Genomic DNA, 14,461 nt, shown 5'->3' on the forward strand with positions numbered 1-14,461 from the left:
ATAACTCTTCTGACATCAGTTTCCTACTGAGTTATCTAGTGCTTGCTTGTTCTACCATTCTCTGTCTCTAGCATGGATGTTTAGCTTTATTAAGTCCACGTTGGTGTATCCATCTGTATCATTCACTAACTCACAAATTCATCAGTGGTTTTGACTTACTCAACACTTGCCACTGCAGCAGTTTCATGAAATTAGAACTTAAAAAGATTCCTTCCTTTAGTTAAACTGGCTTAGCCCACAATTTCAGATTTCTTTCAGTTTCTGTAACATTGTAGATACAGTATTTGAATGCAAACCTGAGTTTCATTGGCCATTAATGCCTTTTCCTAATATTTTACAGACTGGGACCACTACTGAAAATTACTGTTCAAAACATTTCATGTCCCTCAGCAGCTGCAGTGCCAAAGCATAGGCTCATTCAGTTCCTCTAGTGATTTCACACTCAGTCTCTCTCAAATGACAGAAGCAGTGATTCACATTACAGAATGTTTAACTGAAAGCCACAGTGAATATGAATGCTACCATAACTGTAGGCCTGGAAAAGGTCAGGAAAGCACCCCATTAGATGTATGTGGCAGATTAAATTAGTTCCATGTTTAATGAAGTCTGGTTTGGATAGAAAGAGCTGAGGTTGGTTTTTTTCCTCTTCTTTTTGCTGCATGTACATTAACTGTAAGACAGCCCGATAGTTCCTTACATCCATGAAGTACATATGACATTACATGTTTCTGTAACCTTGAAAGTGAAAAAGAAAAAAGAGCAAAGTTGCTGCTGCTCCTGGCAATAAGGTGTGGAATTAACAGCATGCCAAGGTCTAGGACTCAGCAGAAGCCAGTGGAAAAAGACAGCTCTGTGTTTGGTGATTCCCTGTCATGTTTGACTGAATTTGACGGAGAAGCTGAGGAAAAGTGATAAGTAGTCCAAAGGATTTTTTATTTTCATTCACAGTTTAGTGTAAACAAAAAAGCATATACACATTTAGCTACACCTAGAATGCTTGTAGCAATGAAGAGTGTAGCTGCCTTTAAAACTATGCAATGTTCACATCAAGAAATGTTTTTGACAGGCCATTAAAACATATTTCTCCCACTTTTCTGCTTGCCTTTCTGTGTATCAGTCCTCTTGGCAAAGATGTGGTAGATTGTAAACCAGAGAACTTTGGATAAAATTTTCTAAAGCACCTGAGTGATTTAGGAGACTAAATCTTCATTTGAAGAGTGACAGGGGCACTAGGATCTAAGTCTCAGGGATATTTAGCAAATGTTTGTACTGTAAACTTCAGTACAGTCACCTATGCTAGCTTGAACTGAGCTAAAGTGTATACCGCTGCAACAGAGGACATACAGCAGATTAATTTGATCAGCTTCTCAGCACATTAAATGCCTGACTTTCACTGAGCTTGCTTTTGGATGCAAGGCTTTCCCATGCATGAACTTCTGAAGACCCTGCTACTGGCATCTTTACCTGACTACCATTGTATGTTTTAAATTTGGCTTGTGTACCTTATGAAAATGGAACCTCACTTCTACATCTTCTCAGTCCTTTTGGAAAACCTGCCCTTTTTTTCTGGACTGATAGATTTTCAGAATTTTTTTTTTTATGGTTGATTGATAGGAATTCTCTAGTGATGATTGTGTTATTTACTAGCATTAACAACCTGCACATAGGAATGATAAAAATCTCCATGGGACAAGTCAGTTCAAGTCACAAATAACAAAGAACTATGAAAATTTTCATACACTGTTTCTCAATAAAAGGGAGTTTAGAAAATATAGGGGAGAAGGAAGAGGGAATTGTTGTGACAACCTATATTTTCATAACTAACTAATGACACTGAGTACCATGATTATGGATATCAGGTTGGGGACACCTTCAAAGGGACATTTCTACCGTTATGTGCCCTGCCCCTTTGAAAAGTCAGATCTCCAAAAGAGTATCTCAAAATCAGCAGTATGTCATCTAAGGCACTGCAGATCTCTAGTCAGCTGTGCTATTGATCACACCTGATGGCTGGGTTACTTGCTGCCTTGTGTTTGCAGGGAAAGTAGCTGAAGAGATAACTATCTCCAGTTGCTCGTTGCTGTGCCTCTAACTTCTGACATTCTGGCCAAGCTTCTTGGTTAGGCACTCCATAACTTGCTTCTGTCCAGGCTGGAACAGCAAGGACTTTCTGTTAAAATTGCTTAAACTGAGCTGGCTCATTTTAATAGAAACATGTTGGGAAGTGATTAAAGAAGCAGCTTGGTCACAGTGGTAACCTTTGGCAGGGGGCTGTGGTTGGAAATGGTGGCCTCTTCAGCCAGCACAGCTGCAGCTGGAAGAGAATGTGTGATCAAGCCTGAAGGTCAGTGAAAGAGAAAAAAATTATTAATAACTAGTTGTCCTGTTCTTTTATTTTTGTTCAGCTCAGATAATGAAACCAACTGACTTATTCAATGCTTTCTTATTCATCTGTCCATCTTAGAGTAACAGAGGGTCAAATGTATGTCTTCTAGTGGTTTCAGAGAGTATATGTGGTAGGGTTCCTCAGCCAGTGCTTCCCAATAGACTGACTTATCCAGAGAGAGACTGTGGAAGGAAAGAGTACTGTTTTATCTACACATCCTTTTCTGAGGATTTGACTGAAGATAACAAAAATAGTCATAACAGTTCACAGCAGGAGTCCATTTAGATTCCTCTCATGGCAGATACCTAAAGTTGAGTAGGGCAAGGGTGTACCAATACTTCATCCCCCTATACATTGCCAGGTTCCGGTGGCTGGGGACTCAGGGATCTTCTGACCCAGTGGCATCACTGTGTGAGAGCTATTCTGTCATTGAAAACAAAGAGGTTTCTCTGCTTGTGTTCCTACGTGACTGGAAATATTCTAGATGGCCAAAATGCTCAAAAGACTACAACAATATCAATCTCTAATGTATGCAGAGCAAATTATTCACTTATATTTTTCCAAATACTTTGCAAAATTGGGTAAATACAGGGAAGAGAGGGGTAAATATTTTCTCCATGGTTACATGGCAGGTCATGGTCTATGGCTTCCAATTCGATGTAGTAAATTTCCTTTTCTTTCTTTTTCTACATAGCAGATCTTGCTTGGGAGTGGCTTGATTTTTCATTTTGTTTTGTTTTTTAAACAGATGGTTTGCATTACATAAGGGACAATTTACACAAGTTGACACTTCCCCTTTTTTCTCTATGGCATATTGTGTGGTGGTAAAGTTGGCAGAGAAAAAGGGAGGAACTTCTATTAGGATTACATTTCTATTTGAGAAAAGGATTCATAATCTATAGTTTCAGTTGATTTTTAACCTCCATACCTAGATGTAATTGCATGGTATGTAAAATATTTAATATTATTTTTTACAACCAAGGCATTTTTTTTCATGTGAGAAAAATAAGTTGGCACTATGTGATGGTCTCTATTATCCACAATTAGCAAGAAAAATACTGGTTACCCGCTTGTTTGCTACATACCTGATTATCCATTTGATGTATACTATTTGGAATTTAAGTGTTTTGATTTTTATTCAAACCGCTTTAATGTATTTTATTATATACATAATATGTAATATTTATGTAGATATATAATACAAATCTCTTTATAAAGAGTTGATGTTTCAAAGTGGGCTGTTAACTAAGCTAGTGATCTGTGGCATAAGTAGATGTTAGGAATTAACCCCACTAACCTAAGTACATGAATTGGTTTTAGCAGCAGGTGAGCGCCTTCCATTTCAGCTGATGTTGAAATCAAACAGAGCCCGATTACTGCATTTCCCAAATTTTGGCAAAGCTTCTCCCACGTTTGGGCTGTGCAGATTGGCTCAGGTCATCTAACCCTCTCCTTTTATTCTCACCCAGCATTCCTTAACCTTATAATTTGTTACTACTGCTATTACTAGTTCAGCTCCACTTGTGATACTTGCTAGATAATATACATGACTCCCAGCATTTTAGCAATGGCGAGTGAAATGTCAGCTCTGCTGAGGTCTGAGGAGCTGTTGCTGTTGACTTCACTGAAGTCAGATTTCACACCAGATGATACAGATCTGCTAGGGCCACTCTTAGAAATAATTAGAATTTATTTAGAGCTAATTAATATTTGTGAATTGCTTTGAAAGTATAACAACAGTGTAAGTGATAGAAGGTAAGTTTTATATTGGGCCTTTTAAAAACTGCATAGTTCTACCTCACAGGAGGCTGCTCTTCAGTCGTAGGCAGTGTTATTCTTTTATTAATGCACATATGTATAGATTTGTATGTGGAATATTAAGGCATGATTGTCTCTCCTGTATAAGAGATAACACAGGGGAAAAAAATAAAGATTTGGGAAAGCAAAAAGGGCTGCTTCAGGGGACCTATTTGCAGAAAAGGCAGAAGGAGTTAGGCTGAGAATAGGGGGAGACTGGGTATTCGTCAACAGGTGTAAGTAGCAGAATACACCAGGACACAATGCTTCCCTGTGCTGCTTCTGTGGTTCCTCATTTGCAGCACTGTTTACGATTAGCTTTCCACTAAAGTCCAGCCCAAACTTTGTAAAAAAAGATGGGTCCTCCGCAATTAATGGTGCTAAGTAAGATTTTTGGAAACCACACGACATCACTTCTTTAAGCATTTGATGGTTATGATACAAAGGAAGTGAAATGTTGACTAGCCGCTTAAAGCAGTTGTAGTGGTCCTGAGGTTTTTCAGTATGGTTGAAGCTGTTGAATTCCAGGTAGTTTCTTCTCTGGAGGATATAGAACAACATACTTCATTTTCTAAACTGGGGTGTGCAAGAAATTATTATATGGAGATTTTTAGGATTTGTTTTCTTTTCTCAGGAAGCAATACTTAGTAAGTCTGTATTTCTGGAATGGGATTTACCCCAAATATATTTTCCACGTTATTCACAAATTCTCAGGGAAGCTTCTAGGTAGCCTTTTATCTGCTAATACCTATGTTATTTTTATTGAAATATGCCAAATTTTGGAAACAAGAATTGGCTTTTTTTTGCCCATTCCTCCCCTCCCCTGTGGATAATTTGTTGTAACAAATCATATTGTGTTCCCAGTCAGATGTCATCAACATGAGGTTTCCTGAAGGCACTTTAATCACTATTTAAACCATATCCACTTGGGGGGGGGGGGGGAATCTGAATGTACAATATATACATTGTATGTGTCTAACATATCAGCTCGCTGCTGCTGGAAGTGTTCTAAATAAATGCACACAAAGTTATTGATGAAATATCTAATTGCCTTTTAAAATTGGCAAAAATATGTGAGATGAACAAGCCAAGCCTAATAAAAATAATGCAGAATAAAATATGCTGAATTTACTGTTGATCTATATTCTGAACAATAATTCCTATGTCTTATAAAAATGAAACTCTCAGTTAATTGGTTCCTCATACAGTACAATAAAATTAATGTTTAGGAGTTAAATACCATAAACTTCCTGAGGGAAATTTGCTGATGTATCTCTGGTTTTTAGTCAGTCACATGTTTCATTGTTTAATGGAGTATCATGTGGACTGTCTTACAATTTTTCTTGTGCTCAGTGTCCATGTGTCTGGCTTCTAAAGAGAGTAAGTGCTAATTTCTGATTTAACTGTGTCAGCTGTATCAGCTGACATACAGGTCATGGACAATCACCAAATCACAAGAGAAAAATATTGACATTGCTATGCTTTTATCAGAATGAGAAAAATAGGAACCATGTGTTGTGAGGGCCACATACTGTAGCTTCTTTATAAAGATGCTAGTCATCTTTCAGGGCTACTGTTTATGCCTTGGAAAAGAATGAGCATATGACTAAACCCTCATGTTCCCCCCAGGATAAGAAAAGAGTAATAGCATTGTAGCTAGAAACAGCAAGAAGGAGGAATTTTTGGTAACAACTTTGCCTTTTAGCATGCATGAGAATGTGTCACTTGTGTAATGCTGCAAATGCAATGGAAAGCATCAAGACTGCAAAAAACAACACATCTAAAGACTATTTCTAACTGAAAGAATCCCATGGCCCCTGATCTATGTGTGGCTTTTCACAATAATGTTAATGAAACCAAAGTAGACAAGCACAATAATGGGGTCCTGTGAAAACCGGCTGATAGTTCAGTTTCTAGGGCATAAAAGATGTTTGATGTTATGGCACTATTATCTATAGTTGAGCAACCAAATAAAAGTCCTGATTTTTAAATTCATGAGCAGGTACAAGCTTCTGTGGAAATACATTGGCTTTCCTTGGTACTCAGAGCTTTTGAATGACTGTCATTTATTCAACAGGTGTATATATATATAAAAATGGGCACTCTGGAAATAATAGGATTTTTCTGGTTGGAAGGGATCTCAGAAGGTCTGTAGTCCAACCTTCTCCTCCAAGCAGGGTCATCTAGGAGATAAGACCAGGTTACTCAGGGCTTTATTCAATCAGGGCTTGAAAACCTCCAAGGACAGAGACTGCACAACCCTGTTTTGACAGACTGTTTCAGTGTCTTACTGTCCTCATGGGGAAAATCTCATCCTCTCTTGATTCACTTTATGTCCTTTGGTTCTAGTCATTCAATCAAACACAGCTGTAAGGAGCCTGGCCCTGTCATGCTGATCACCTCCTCATAGGAACTGGAAGGCTGCTGTTAGGTCCCTCCAAAGCCATCCCTTCCATAGACTGAATTGTTTCTTTAAAATATAAAATAGACTAATCCCTTGTAGACAGCACTTGGGCAATACTGTCCAGAGCTATCCTCAAAAAAATCGGGGAACCAGTTTGGATTTCTTTTTGGAAGCCACTAATGTTATCTTCTTAGATATCTTCTTATATTTTTCTTATTTGTTTACATCCCTAATGCCTAGAAGCTAGAAGCCAGGGAACACTGCTGATGTCTTTCACAGCTTCCCATTACTCTTACTACATGTCTACCATGGCACCAAAAAAGCAGAAGGAAAATGGTGATGAGGGTGAGTGAGAATGAATGAGTAGTTAAGAAGAGATGCAGTGGCTTACCTGTCAGTTAGCCATCAGCTGTGATTATTCCTTATAAATATACTTTAGTGATAAATTGAGTGTAAAATTATTGTGTCTTTTTCTAGAGCTTGTAAAAAATGGGTCGAACATAATGTAGAATTCCTTTTCGTTCAACAGATCTACTATAAGGAAATGTTTATTCCACTGTTTTTCATCGAATTTAGTTTAGCATTCTGGTTTTGGAAATTATAATTTAAGGATTTGTTTTTGTTTCCTACTCTTTATATTCTTTACACTATGGTGGGTTTTTTTTTTTCCTTCTCCTTTCATGACCTCCAACTTTTTTCATTTGCTCTCCCCAAAAGACAGGTAGGAGGAAAACAGTAAGTTTAAAAAAATCATAGAAAATAAAAATGCTACTTCTCCTCTTCTGGTATATTTTTTTTTAAAGAAGATTTCAGGAAAAAAAATCATAGAGTTCTATTGTTTCATATAATCAGGTTCAACTTAAAAATCCTGTCAAAACATTATAATTTAACATTAGCATGTAACTTGATTTATATAGCAAGTAAGACAATTGTGCCTGTCAGGAGACAAGACAAGACACTAGGGGGGATTACACTGTGAAGGAGAATAAATGAGATGAGTGACAGAAAAAGGAATACAAAAAACATCTTATGAATTTAGGTGAGTGGTGCAACACACATAATGTTAGCTTCTATACTTTATTTTCTCTTTTAAAAAAAAGTCTTAATGTTTTTTAACTTGCTCAACTCCTTTCATAAAATTTGCAAAACACATCAGTGGTTTAAGAGCCACTGTTGTATTTCCACAAGTATACAATCATTTAATATCCGTGAGCTGGATCAAGTTGAAAATCAAGTTCCTAAACACACAGGGTTGTTATTTTGCATTTTGGGACAGTATGTCCTCTTGGCTCTGTACCACAACTTACTTTCACAGAAAAGTGTTTTCAGTGGAGGATCATAGAGAAAGTTCATAGAAAGAGTGGTTTAAAAGTGAACGTACTTCTTGAAAAATCCCTTTGTAAGCAAGATCTTGGAAGATTATTTTGGGCAAGGAAGAAGGTGTGATTTGAAATTGAAAGAAGTTGCAGTGCATAAATTATCAGGAAAGAGGTTCTGGGTATGTTTGTGGAAGACGGACCAAAAGAAGGATAGAGAAATAAAGATTTGGCAGAGAATTGAGGGTTCAGCCTTGCCTTCTTTCTGACGTTCTCCTTTGCACCAACACCTCTAATACACACCCCATCAGCTCCTCCAGGCGGACATATCCCATTCACTCATTTAAGTGCGGTATCACTAGTACATACATCCTTCTGTGCCCTTTTCATGTAGTCAGTCTTGCATAGTCTGTTCTGCAAAAGGATGTCACTGAGTATCTGGGAAATAACTGTATATTAGAGAAGAATATGTCGGCTAATGAAATAATTTTGACATTGTTCTTACAATAAAAATCCCAGCCTTTGACTTGGTCCAGATTTTACCATATAGTGTACTAAAGAAAAGCAGCAACAACAAAACTTCTCTCTGATGCTTTGTTTATAAGAAAAGTCCACTCATAATGAGAGACAATTTGGAACGTGAAAGGAATTCACAAAATGTGTCTTTTGGTAGCTGAAAGATACAGGGAGGTACACTCCTGCCTTCGTACATTAGTAGGTTAGTAGTGAATTGAAATGTAGTATAGTTGTTTGAGAGTTTATTGGTGTTTTCAGTGATGCAAACTTGTGAATGACTTGGGAAATATCTATTCCTAATAACTGTATATCTTGTCTCACATTCCAGAAATGTTCCCAGAGCTTGGGGGAAAAAAAAAGTAGCATCTTTTTACATCTAAAAATAAGATATTTACTGAAAAGGTAATGAAATAGTTAAGACATGGATTTCCCAGACTTCAGAATTAAATAAAGCTGTTCAGGCAAAACCTTCAGTCTGATATTGGAATAAATTTAAGGACAGTAGAAAAGAGGTATCATGTTGTAGAGTAACAGCAGAGAGCGAGCAGGTCCATATTTATCAGAGGAGACTTGAGGCCTTTGTTAGTGTTTTGAGAGGCGGCAGCTGCTCCTGTGCTATGTGAGGTGAGTATTTAAGTGTTTGGCCTCTTCATTGATACAGGGCCTGGATCCTTTCCGGGAAAGGACACTGTCTGAAGAGTTGTCTGTGAGTTTTAATCTTGGGCCTTCTACTGGCCTGTTGTGTGACCCAGGGCATGGCACGGCATCTGCGTATTCCTCGCTCTTTTGAGTTTTGTCTCCTATGGAGCAGTAAGCTCCTCCAGACAAAGGCAGTCTTTTGTTAGACGTTTGTACCAGGGCAAACACAGTGGATGGCTAACCCCGATGGTGTCTCTGCTCATTATTGTAACTTTCTCCAACTTCTTCACTGCTACGGTGTCTGTACCGTGGGAGAAGTAGTGTGGATGTACTATGTATGAGGAGCACTTGTGAAAGAATTGCAGCACAGGGAGGATGTACTTTTCTTCATAAAAAGAATTGCTAAACCCCTAAGGTAAGCACAAGATAGCAGAGGGTATTATCAAAGCATAACGATGCAAAGGTTCATAATAGGTTACAGAAGCCTTTCAGACTTGTTTGTTGGTTTTGTTTCTTAAAATTCTTTTGGATCACTGGAAAATTGTAAAACCCTTTGGAGAGTGAACAAACAAAAAAACAACCTGGTAAACAGAAGAGCCTAGCTCTGCACAGTTGTAATCTGTTTTTAGGATGAATTTGAGTGTTTCCTTAGAGTTCTGAAAATTCACCGTAACATGTATCAGTGTACTAGTTGCTTTCCAGCATGGTCTCTTAAAGAGTCCCAGAGGCGTTACCTACACACCCAAAGCCAGTGGTTGTGACCATGCACATGGCCATGGGATATACAAAGGGCTATGGGGACTTTAGCATGTTCTTCTCTCAGAAGCATCTCCTTGATATATCTACCAATTAACTGTAAAACCTAATTACCACAACAGACGTAGGTATGCGAATCTGCCTGGCTGTTCAGGGAGGTGAGAATAATGGTATTTATGAATTAGCATGAGGTTTTGGGAAGATGGGCTGAGGCTTATGCATGTGTGTGGAGAGAAGAGGGACATGGGACAGTGAATGGAAGTTAATTTTTTAATATGTATGTTTTAATGCAAATCGTTTGTAACTAGAAATTCTAATGGGATGTAAAATCAACATTCTAGTGAGAAACTTTTCCCTTGTTCTTTTCTTTGTGGTTGATAAATTAATAATTTTATATTATTTCATAGCTGGTCCTTGTACAAAATCTCATATTCTAGAGAGAAGCCTTTCAGAATGATACTGGGATTAGCCTTTGAGCTACTAGTGGTGTGGAAGCAGCTAAACACCATTGACCCTGAGTCTTGACCACAGTCTCTTTCTTCTCCATGTCTTCACATGTTTAAGGCCCATTCCTTGGGTTACAGGATAACTCCCCAGAAAATTTCAAGTCAGAGAAGTGTTTCATTCAATCCATTATATGAAATGGAAAGTGGATGCCTCAGTTAAGGCAGAGGAAAATGGGAAAATGTGAAACAATGAAGTCCTCTGGGGAAAAGAAATCCAAGCAAGTCAGGAAATTGTTGCCCAATTACAATAAATTAGTAAATAGAGAAGTTGTGGTCTGTTGCTGGTGCAAAGACATTTGTGAATGGAGATGCCTGGGTGAATCTTTGGATTCCCATTGCTTGGCTGCCCAGCCTTGAAATACTCTGAGACTTCAGTCAGCAAAGCATTATTTAAGATGTTCTTAAATGTAAGCAGGCATGGTTATTGAAGTTAAATATCTATTAAGATGCTTTGCCAGCCCAGTTTTTTTTCTGGACCTCCATTTCTAGAAGTTACGGTATTTAATTCTTAACAGGAGATCAAAATGCTTGAATGAAAAGGTCTCTGTAAAGAAGGTTGCATTGTAAATGGGAAAAAAAATTAGCAGTTTTCCTGAACGTGTATATACCAACACAGCTTTTTTCTAACATTTCAAAAACATGGAATAAATTTCTTTCCCTTTGTTTTCTGTTTCCTGTGACTTAGGCTTGATACCATTACAAACTTCAAGTCAATAATAACTAATAATGGTTGTATGGAACAGCCTGCATTGCCTTCTTAATTTGTCTTTTTTTTTTTTTTTCCTGCAGTTCACTCAAAAAACCACAGTAAAGGAGGAAAACTTTTAATCTACCTCTCTAATGAAATGTACAGGAACATTTAGGTAGATTTTCCTGATAGAGTGTTCTGCCTTTTCCGTAGTCTCGTTTCAAGTGGCTGTTTAATGCTACAGAAATCATGCACACTACCAGAACATAGGGGCATACAGAAATTCTCTGGTGATCCTTATTTGAGTGGAGAGTGCTTAAACATTTTAGCATTTGGAGAAGCAATATAATGCATGTAACATTTTTCATTATTTTTTACCAGTTTTCTTAATAGTTTTGTTGATGGGCTAATATGAAGTCTATTTTAACAAGTCAGATATGTAAGGAGTGACCACAAGTGAGCACTTCATAACATTAAAACACTCCTGTCTCCATCTTGATTTTTGCCATCTTAGGTAGTTTTCCGTTATAAACACCTGCAGCTTTTACTTAAACCTTTACTAACGGGTCCCTTTATCTCATTGAGCACAGTGCAGTTCTACTAAAACTGAAGTAGTTTTCCCTCCGAAGCAAAACTGAAGGACAAGTCATGAAGTGGAGTTGGCACAGGGCTTTCAGAGGCTCCTATCTGACTGACTTACCGTCACATGCTTGTTCCTGTTGTAGGATCAAACCCTGCAACTAAAGGAAGATTTTTTTTTTTTTTTTTTTCTCCTCACCTAAAATTAAACACAGCAGTCAAGGGAGTGTCATTTCTGATCTGTGTGAGGCTCAGTTTACTAACAGTGAGCTGAGTTTGGTTAACTTCATATTCTGGACAAGCTTGTAAATTTGTCCCCTTCTAATGCGGTGATCTTATCAAGGTTGTACTGTTTTCCTTTTCTTCTCCTCCACCCCATCTTCTTTCTTTCTTTCTTTTTTTCTTTTTTTTTTTTTTGAAGTGCAGCCTTCTGATCAATGTGCACTTTTTTTTTTTTTCCATTTCCCTAAATACATCATGAAAAAGGATGAGGTTTCCGCCTTAATTGCTTGTGCCTTTTATTCACATTCCTCTCTCAGCCAGAATTGTGAAAAGAGTGTTAGTAAAAGGCTGCACAATAGAGCTTTTCATTAGGCCTCAACAAGGCACACAAAAGAAGGCTTTTGGAAAAAGAAAGAGTGAATGCAGGACTTTAATTTGCAGGTGGAGAGTAGATAAAAGGTGCTGACGCCTCTATTATTCTCTTACTTAGGTGACCCTTACCCCGTTCAGCTGATCCCAACTACCATGGCAGCTGCTGCCGCAGCAACACCAGGCTTAGGCCCACTCCAACTGCAGGTAAGTCCGAAAACAATGCAGAAGAGGCAAAGGTTAAGTAAATATGAAAAACAGTTTTCTCTTCCATTTGAACACAATGCAATTAGCAGGGCTTTTGGTCTGTTCTCTTCACGTAAAATTTGCGTCTGAAGCAAAATAATCGTCAAATTGTATACATTTTCCTTTTACCTTGAGGGAACTTTTTGTTACATTTTTGTGCCTTTATTGTCAATTTAACTACTTTTAGGGTTGTGCTTTAAATTTCTGCAGAGTGGTATGTTTGCTTGTCCTTTCCATGAGATAGTTCTGATGCAAACCAGCAAACCAGCAAAAGGAAGCGCACTGCCAGGCAGAAGAGCTTTGTCCTGACAAGCACTTTTAAACTGCTTAAAAGTCGCTTAACGTGATTATGTCCTTTCAGGCTGTAAGCTCTTCAGAGCAATGACTGGCCTCTCTTACAGTGTTTTATGGTACCCAGCACATGTTAGGCATTGCTGTAGTGCAGATAATTAGCAATTACACTAATTTAACATAGGCAATCAGGTGGAAAGATAGTAAAGAATTTTTTTTGAGCTACATTCAAAGGTTGGCCCTGTAGCCAGATGTATCCGATTCAAAACTCCCAATATAATTCTAAAATTTGGAGCTATTAGGGTTCCATGGTCTTAATGATAGTGGTGCAGATGTTCCTCCGGTATTCCTGATCAGCCCCACAATCCTTGTCAAGTCATTGGAATTTAGAAAATGTGATGTCCATCTCCACAGTTTGAATTCTGTTATCTACCATGTATGCTTTGCTGGCAGGATGAAGCCCGGTAAAATTTGGGACTAAAATGAAATAAAGATTCAAATCATCTCTAGTTCTGCAAAATCTGGATTGACACTCTTTTGTAGAAACAAAAAAAAAAAATCCCATATTCTCCATTGCTAATTCATCTCCCCACTCATTATTTGCCAAGTCACATGGAACAGCAGAGCTTTATACCTGCTTGGAAAAGCTCAGTATTTATAAACAGTACGTGTAAAACACATTCTGAAACTCAGTTTGGCCGGCATCAGTATGAGGTAGACTCTCTACAACATCAGATATTTCAGTTGTTTGGCCAGCGCATGAGAGCGTGGGACATAGTTCTGGGGAATAATTTATTTATTTTTTTTTATTTTAACACAGCCAGCGGAAGTTAGCCGAGTTTCACTGAAATAGCTGCCAGTGTATAAGCTGACACATTCCATGCACCACAGAGGTTAATACATTCATTCCTATTGTGCCTTTGTATGAAAAGCTACACTATCTGTGTGTTAGTTTCTGATTCTGTGAGTTACAAATACCGTAGGCGGCTTAAGAATCATGGGAGCCATAAAAGTTGTCCCTCTGAAGTGAATTTTTAGGAGTAGCATCAGTTATTGATAAAGTGCTTATAATAGCCAAACACACATTAACACACATATGGAAGAGGGAGAAAAAGGAAAAACAAAAGTGGAGCTAGCTAGAATGAGAAAATACAGATCTGAGTCAAATTCTTCTTATTTTTGCAGTCATTCAAGCTAGTCCTAAGATAATGCATCAGTGCTCCAGTAAGTTGGGAGGGTGGTTTACTTTAATTTCAGGACCAGCTTTGGGCTGTATCTCTGTATGTGGTGGGCTGAAGTATTCTGATTAAAATAGCCTTTATCACAATGACAGTTGCCTTATAAAAAGGTGGGCTTTGTGCAAATGTGACTGACTTTATAAATATCTTAAGATGAGTTTAGGTTGTGGAAAATTTGAAAACCTCAAAGGCCTCTTATTTCTGTGCAAAGGAGACCATTAGTAACTCTGTAGACTCCTTCAGATCTTTTAGACTTGATCTCTAAGGGTATGTATTTGCTGGAAAAAAATTATAGTTGTCTTTCTTCACATCTTAACAGTGATTTTTAGCTATCAGCACAACCTGTCTAATAGAAATTGGACATGCCTCTAATTGAAAGAGTCAGATAGGTTTTATGATACAGTACTCAGAATGGACTCTCACCCATGGTAACATGAGTAGAGCTGAATCTAACGTAGCTACTGGCCTAGAAGTATTGTGCCTTCCTAACTCTGTTCAAATCCAATTT

The 14,461-nt window shown here is 37.9% G+C and overlaps 1 protein-coding gene across 1 annotated transcript in view; it reads left to right on the top strand.

Moving 5' to 3' along the window:
* Positions 1-14,461, top strand: part of LOC104465916 (transcription factor SOX-5-like) — a gene marked incomplete at its 3' end in the record, with an annotated part of 132,682 nt that overhangs the window by 62,897 nt on the left and 55,324 nt on the right. The window contains exon 6 of the mRNA XM_010079153.1: positions 12,300-12,385. Within this exon, the coding sequence (XP_010077455.1) occupies positions 12,300-12,385 (86 nt within the window). The remainder of the gene's footprint in view (positions 1-12,299; positions 12,386-14,461) is intronic.

This window comes from Pterocles gutturalis, unplaced genomic scaffold, assembly GCF_000699245.1.
Source record: "Pterocles gutturalis isolate BGI_N339 unplaced genomic scaffold, ASM69924v1 scaffold33103, whole genome shotgun sequence".
Classification (NCBI taxonomy): domain Eukaryota; kingdom Metazoa; phylum Chordata; class Aves; order Pterocliformes; family Pteroclidae; genus Pterocles; species Pterocles gutturalis.